The 7,711-nt window shown below is 44.0% G+C and overlaps 1 protein-coding gene across 1 annotated transcript; it reads left to right on the forward strand.

Moving 5' to 3' along the window:
• The first annotated feature begins 987 nt into the window (after nt 1-987).
• On the forward strand, nt 988-4,004 carry LOC129618211 (uncharacterized). The gene is made up of 12 exons (XM_055533015.1): nt 988-1,023; nt 1,080-1,368; nt 1,415-1,710; nt 1,751-1,891; nt 1,942-2,087; nt 2,143-2,314; nt 2,359-2,581; nt 2,629-2,711; nt 2,756-3,002; nt 3,135-3,295; nt 3,373-3,563; nt 3,623-4,004. Exons 1-12 carry the CDS (start codon nt 988-990, stop codon nt 4,002-4,004), a joined length of 2,367 nt encoding a protein of 788 aa, XP_055388990.1.
• Nucleotides 4,005-7,711: the final 3,707 nt, after the last annotated feature.

Below are 7,711 nucleotides of genomic sequence, written 5' to 3' on the forward strand. Positions count from 1 at the left end.
TTTCAAACAGAACACCTCGTAGCAAAATGCTCTTCCATACAAGAGATGCTTTTCATCAAAATATTCTCTCATCGAAGATCAAACAATTCAACTTCTTCCAACGACGAGGGATTCTCAGGGTTCGAGAAAAAAGAAGTGAGATCTCCATATCGGATTGTTTAATCTTTGTTTTGTTTAGGGCATTTGTACGATATATTGCATCCGTTGCAAACGCCATACAAACCGAAGCCACTAGGTAGAAGGCATCAGGGATTTACCTTGACACGTTTGACTCGATTTTACAGGATACCAACCGGCTTCCCAAGTCCTTAGCAATTTCTGGACCATTCAAGCGAATATTCAAACTCAAATCGCGAGAGGCTCAAGAGGTGCTGAGAAGAATCGATTTTAACAAATATAAGACGAACCATCGCGGTGTCAGGCAAGACAAGTACTGAGTACTATTTCGCACCCACAAGTCCCTCTCAGGTGGCACCCGAGTGGAGGGTTTTTTGTGCAGTTCAATCGGAGAAATTATGAAAAGAACTTCGCAGTGAATGCGAGGGTTCTTTTCAGGTAGAATCATTTGAATGAGCGACTGCAGATCTTGGTGTGCAGGACACGATTCTTTGGGTGGGAAGGTTCAAAGCGTGCGGCAATCCAGTTCAGGCAGCGGCTATTGGCAGAGTGGGAGGAACTTCAAGAACAGTGGAAGACGATTGACGCGTGAGTCCGCTTGAGAGACAGCGTGAGCATTACATATTTTGGTTCAGCAACGAAGCAAAAAGAAAAGAAGAGAAACTCATCAATCAGCCACGAAGGCGCTTGCTTAAGAGTTGATTCAATTAAATTTCTGTCTTTTATTTAAAAAATTCAAAATAAAAAGAAGCTTTTTGTGCGCTGCAACAAAAACCTCAGGCTTGCCTAAAAATCCTCTGGAAATCAGGATTCCTCCTTTTGGGATCGGGATAGATTTTGACTTAGATGGAGCAACCAATTGAGCCGTTGATGTATCAAAATTTACGACGACTCATCAATGTTATTGTAGGTCATCCCTGTTTTCCCTGAGACGAGCCATCCATTCTCTGGTTCCCCTCCAGGATGAGCTTCGAGATGTTGGCCTGCAACAATACATAAATCTTCCTCGCATTTGTGTTGTCGGAACACAAAGTGCTGGAAAGTCCTCCGTTTTAGAGGCAATCGTAGGCATGGACTTCCTTCCCAGAGGAGAAGGCATTGTAACGCGTCGTCCTCTCGAACTACGTCTTGTTCACGAGCCTTCATCTGCTGATGAATCATGGGCAATGTTCGAAGCCCGAAAGAATAAAAAATATACCAACTTCGAAGAGGTCCGGAAAGTTATTGACGAACTTACAGAGGAAGTCGCTGGTGAGCAAGTTTTGAAAGGGTCGCTGCCACGTTTCGATTTTCTCAGGAAAGAACAAGGCAATCGTTGACGCTCCAATTATTTTAACTGTTCACAGTCCCAAGTGTCCGGACTTGACTCTCATTGATCTTCCTGGTATTACCCGAGTTCCGTTGAAGGGGAGCGATCAAACAGATGATATCGAGCGATTAACACGTGATATGGCGACTCGTTACGCAAAAGACCCTCGAACAATCATTCTTGCTGTTGTTGCGGCAAATGCCGATATGTCAACCAGTGATGCTTTACAATTAGCACGTCGCGTGGATCCTAAAGGCATTCGGACGATTGGCGTTATAACCAAGGTATATTGTTATTATTGATTATTTGCAACTATTGTCCCAGATCGATTTAATGGATCGTGGTACTGATGCATCTCGAATGTTAATGGGAGATGAAGTCCCATTGAGATTGGGATACACAGGGGTTCGTAACAGAAGCCAACAAGATATTAGGGATAACAAGACCATTGAAGAAGCTCTCAAAGTAAGACAGGAGTTTCTTGATCTTTACTTTCATTTTCCGTCTTTTTGAAGAGCGAGAAGGACTTCTTTTCTTCTCATCCGGTGTATCGCTCTCTAGCGCCTCATATGCTTGGAACGCAATCGTTGGTCGAAAAGCTGACCAGAGTGCTGTTCCGTCATATTCGCACGTATTTGCCAGAGATCAAACGAGAAATTGGGTGAGTTCTTCTCCCGGTTTTCTTTCAATTTGTCTGGCTGGTCATTTTCGCTTAGAAATCGGATGAGGTCGGTTCAAAACAGGTTGGACGAACTTGGAAGTGGTGTCCCAATTGATTCTCAAGAACGAGTACAACTGATGTGGTCGATGATCACTGATTATTGTGAAGTCTACAGAAATACGATTAGAGGCAAATTCGATAAGAAGTTGCAGACATATTTTGAACATGTAAGTGAAAACAAGACCCTCCCAGTTATTTTCACTGTTATCAGCATGATATAACCAGTGGTGCTCAAATTCGTTCAATCTTCAATGAATTACTTCTCGAATACGTTTCATCTGACGTCACATCTGAGATGACAGACTATGATATTGACTTGGCGATTCGAATGCATGAAGGGGATTCATTACCAGGATTTCCGTCACCAGACACATTCGAATATTTAATTTTGCCTCATTTACGGAAAGTCCAAGCGCCAGTATTTGATTGTCTCGGTGGGACATCCGTCACTCATGTTTCTTTACCATCTTCGTTCTCTCAGATCGCGTCACCCAATCGCTTGAGCTTCTCTCCCAAACTATCGCAAATCGTGTTTTCGGACGTTTTCCTAAACTTTCTGAGCAGGTGAGTCTGGATTCCAGCGTTTTTGAATGACAACACTGTTTCAGGTATTGGAGCAATCATCTGTCATTATTGCGCGAGAGAAGGAAAATACAAAACAAATTCTGGAGAATATTGTTGCAGCGGAAACTGGTTATCTCTTCACAAATGATTCAACATATTTGACGCAACACGGATCGATGATTCCGATGAATGATAAACAACCTCAACTCGGTAAAGACTTAGCAATGACATTGAATGATGTTTTGTTTATAGATAAACGAATGATGCTGCCCTCATCTTCCGATCCACCAAATCCTCTATTAGGTGCTGGAGGTCCTCCAACACCACAACCCGGCGGGAACCCTTCAGTTTTACCTCCACCAACGTGAGCAGCGACCAATAGCTAGGAAATATCTTTGATGTCGTTTTTTAGTTCTGGTGTACCGAATGTCCACGCGTTCTACAACTCAGTCCAGAACACAGTGTCTGGCATGTGGATGGGCAATGAGAAGAAAAAGACGCATTACAGTGCTTCGTTCATCAAAGAAATTCGGGAGCGACTGGACGCTTATTTCGGAATTGTTTTGAGAAATATTCGAGACTCTGTTCGTTTGTTAGCTAGTTAGTTTGCAGGGCTTGTCGTTGAATTTCGATGATTTCATTTTTATCCTTGTTTTTTCAGGTGCCTAAAGTCATCGGATGTTTCCTCGTTCGTCAGCTTCAAGATAAACTTCAGTTTGAGTTATATAATGATTTAAATAAAGCTGAGCGACTCAGCGATCTACTCGGGGAACCCCCTCAGATTATGGAAGAGAGACAATGCTTGGTCAATCAAATTGCGACTCTCAAGAAAGCCACCCAAGTCTTACAACGGTAAATGTCTTCTGTTCTTGCTTCATTTTTTGGATATTCTTCCAATACGTTTTCTTTAGGGATCCTTCTATTACGGCGTTAGCAATTTCGGAGTTTGATGAGCTGTACGACGCAGATTTAGCGCAACTGCAACAGCAGTCTTCACATGGCCGAGTTCCTTCAACTGGAGGCGTTCATGCTGCATCCCCGGCCCAGTTGAATGGCGTCCCTCACGGAGTTGGACCGCAAGGAGTTGCAGGAGTTGCACTACAGGGAGGCGCACCGCTAGGAGCGCAATCTTCCCCGCCTCCTCAACCTCCAAGTGCAGCAAATCTCTGGGGATTGCGATCAGGCAGCGGCAAAACTGTCGAGCCGAAAAAGCCGGGTGGAAGCCTTTTTGGAGACCGTCCCAATCGGGCAAGTGGCACTGACAACATGTTCGCTGATCCCAAAGTAAGATAAATGAAAGGCAACATGAATATTTGCGTCATGATTTCCTCAGACTCACAACCCCCTTTATGGATGAACTCCAACTGAAATGAGTTGTGCGAAAAATCAATTCGGTTTAAAACAAATTAACTGAACTCTGTAGTCGAACTATTTGAGAGCTGAGCGAGCGATAAGATGTTGAGCTGTACGTGCTATTTCTTTCTTTGTCCGAAACGAAGACCCTTGGGCAATAACGGTCGAATGCTTCAGCCAAACGAATTTTTGAACTCCGATCAAATTCATCCGTCACGACTGAAACATTGTGATTCAAATGGGAATGGCCAGCAAATGCTCTCGCGATACACTCGCATTCCGCTGCACTGCGCGGCTGATTCTCTCGAGATGGGAGAGAGGTCGGAGCTGAACGCCAGAGCAGGACCTTGAGTAGACTCTCTTTGCTTGCAAACGGGAAGCGCAACAGGCTCAAGAGAAGCGAATGAATTGGATACTCCAGTGGATTAAAGCCCGCGAGTTCAATTCGCTTGACATCAATGAATGTGAAGTGTATTGAAGTGGACGGGTCGTGATCACAAGTATGATGAGAATCAGGAAGGGAAGTCATGCATTCGGGACATGGATAGGATGAACCGTGATGTGTGTAGAGTGGGCGAGAGATTTCAAACTGATGGAGTGCGTTGGGTCGCAAATAAGAGGGAACCTTCCAAAGAGGGAAACAAATTTGCACGGTGTGGACAGACAGGGAGCCTGAAATAAGCTGTAATTCATCAGAACATTTTTGCAAAGTTTGGCAATCCGAGGGAAGGGATAAACGAAGCATTTGAATGTCGATTTTTGTTGAAGATCCGAATGTGTCTCGAGCATCGGATAGAATCAACTGAGCTGTCTGTAATTCGTCACACAAATCAATGTGGACGCATTGCGTTGATATTGATTCATTAAATCCAAAAAAAGTGAAATCTCCAGGATCTTTGCAGAGAGGAAAATGAAGAGAAACCAAATTGAGTTTACAAGCAAGATTCATGAAAATGGAACGCCAAAACGTTCGGTGTGCTTGTGTAATTGGGCACTGAATTTTCAAATGTTTGAGATTGGGCATCAAAGCGAGAGCACTACAAAATCCGTTTGCATCGAACTCCGTTGAAGTTGTATAAATCCTGAGTGCCTCCAATACTGGAAAAACATCGTAGACGTGGTGGACATACTGACTTCTACTGCTGGTCAAATCTATTCTAGCTTTTTCAGATTCATCATGCAGATTCCAGGATTCTGAAGCAAGGGCTCCCAAGCGCGCCAACATCGTAAGGCAAAACCGTCCTTGCAAGGCGAGACTTCGAAGTTTGGAAAACCGCAACTGTTTTGAAGGAACCGTCTGAAAAGACTTCAACGTGGATTGCCCGAGTGTCTGAATGTCGCATTGGAATGAGGCTCGTTGCAGTTTCGGTTGGGCGAGGAGAAGAATAGTCAGCGCAATCGCTGCGTCGCTGCGTGAGGAGTGAACCGCTTTGGCTCGTTTGAAGAAGGGTTTAAGATTCTCAAAATATTTATACAAGGCCTCGTTTGGAAGATGAATAATAGGCTCGAAACTCATGGAGTTGGTTGCTGCAATCCATGATGGGTGAAGAGGACGCAACCGAAGAACTTCATGGAAGTCTAGAAAGGGAAAGATTGAAGCAGCGAGGACTGATATTGGTAATTGCTCAAAACCCATTGTCGGTAATTGCTCAAAACCCATTGTCGGTAATTGCTCAAAACCCATTGTCGGTAATTGCTCAAAACCCATTGTCGGTAATTGCTCAAAACCCATTGTCGGTAATTGCTCAAAACCCATTGTCGGTGAATTTGTGGAAGGATGTTTTGCCAGAAGCAACCGTGCAAAAACTGAATATCAAGGATCTTCTTCATGATCTCATGGCAGCACAGTATTCGGATGCGGAGTGTAAGCACTGATCCTGCAGCAAACAGGCATCGCGAATTTTTGGGTGGCAACTCTGACTCTCAAATATCGAACCGACTTTCTGCTCCTCTAGTGACCAACCAGATTCCGTCAGCTGCATGTTTAAAACGGTGCAAGGGACTTGGTATGGCTTAGTCTTGTTACAAGATAAACAAGCATGTTGTTTTTGATTCAAAGAAAGTACAGATAATATCGGTACTGCACAATAGATTTTATGATGAGCTGCCTGGAAGAAATTCCAACTGAGTCTTCTTGTCCCGTAAGCTTTCAAGGGCATCTGTTAGTGGGTTCATCGAACGAATTCAAAGTTAATAGTTGTAGAGACCGATGGATCAATATGATTCATTGTTTCCAATCAAGAGACAAGGACTGGATTTTGTGAAAATTTTTACCCTTTTCTGAAACTGAACGAAACGTTTTCTTCTGCCACAATTCCCAAAGTTTACAAGGCAGATGTGCGCGGTGTGCCTGTGACAAAAATCAAGAAATGATCCAGTTATTCATCGGAAAGCAATTCGTTCTCCATTGAAGGATCTTTTACCAAACGGGAACGGTGATGCCTCTTGTCTCACGGTGCCCCGAATCCATTTAGTTGGTGGTAGTGTCTTCTGGTTGTCCAATTGATCCAATAGCAACAAAAATCTAAGCATCCGGTCTTCTTCTCAAGCATCAGTGAAAGCTTCTATCGATAGTGTTGTTCTGTTTGTATTTTGTGACGTTAATGGGCCGCTTTCATGCGGTTTTCTGTCTGTTTTTCCATCGGCTCTCTTTTTGAGCTGTCATTTCGCTCTCCTTGGTGTTATATTTGTTATTGCGAGTTTTTAGTGAATGGGGGAGCAGGATCGTCTGATTAAACCGCTTCATTTTGGGAAGCTATTATGTTATCTGAAGATGTTGCTAAATTGTTGACGCGTTCCTTGAATTGGGGTCCTAGCCTGCGAGAAAGTGAGTTACTGGTCCGTTAAAGGCAGGCTTCGCTGCCTTGGTTCAGGTTGGGGAACGGAGGTGTCACTGTTCATTGTGTGAGGTTCACGAGGGGTTTGTTAACAGGAAAAGAAAACAGACAGACAGATTTTGGGACCACCCATGGAACAGAAAACTTGGGTGAGGAAACAGATCAAACGACGACAAAACACAGTTAAGCAGGCTAACATACAAGTCGCACAGCGGAGTCGACCTACGCGACTAGACACCGCGAGAACGGTTCCTACTGTCAATTTATTGTTCCAGTTACGGATGTTCTGAGTTCTCTTAAAAGATCGCAAAAGGTGAGGAGTGATCGCAAAAGGTACGAGGAGTGATCGCAAAAGGTACGAGGAGTGATCGCAAAAGGTACGAGGAGTGATCGCAAAAGGTACGCCAAAGGTACGAGGAGTGATCGCAAAAGGTACGCCAAAGGTACGAGGAGTGATCGCAAAAGGACGTGATTGCAAAAGCGAACAAACAGATGCGAAAGCACAAATTGGCGATTCGTCCTCCATTGGAAGGATCTTTTACCAAACGGAAACGACACCATGCAGGATTGTGGACGGCGTTTATTCTACAACATTCACTGACGCCTTCTATTGACGGGAGTACTGTCCAACTTTACACGAAGGGAAAAGATGGACACGAGGCAGAATTGGGCGTACTTGATTGTAACGAAGATGTTTCTTTCACGACGAAGATAAAAAAAAACACAAGAAAGGCAACAGATGGACACGAGGCAGAATCCCTACACGAGGAACTCCTTTCTCGTATTAAGAAGATCGAAAAAAGAAACGGA

The sequence above is a fragment of the Condylostylus longicornis genome, unplaced genomic scaffold, assembly GCF_029603195.1.
Source record: "Condylostylus longicornis isolate FDR11 unplaced genomic scaffold, ASM2960319v2 ptg000762l, whole genome shotgun sequence".
NCBI lineage: Eukaryota > Metazoa > Arthropoda > Insecta > Diptera > Dolichopodidae > Condylostylus > Condylostylus longicornis.

Excerpts from the sequence above, each read along its gene's own strand:
- LOC129618211 (XM_055533015.1), top strand. The coding sequence starts at position 988 with ATGTATCAAAATTTACGACGACTCATCAATGTTATT. Across the intron at positions 2,315-2,358 it reads TGCAGACATATTTTGAACAT|CATGATATAACCAGTGGTGC; the intron begins GTAAGTGAAAAC and ends CACTGTTATCAG. Across the intron at positions 3,296-3,372 it reads TGAGAAATATTCGAGACTCT|GTGCCTAAAGTCATCGGATG; the intron begins GTTCGTTTGTTA and ends TTGTTTTTTCAG.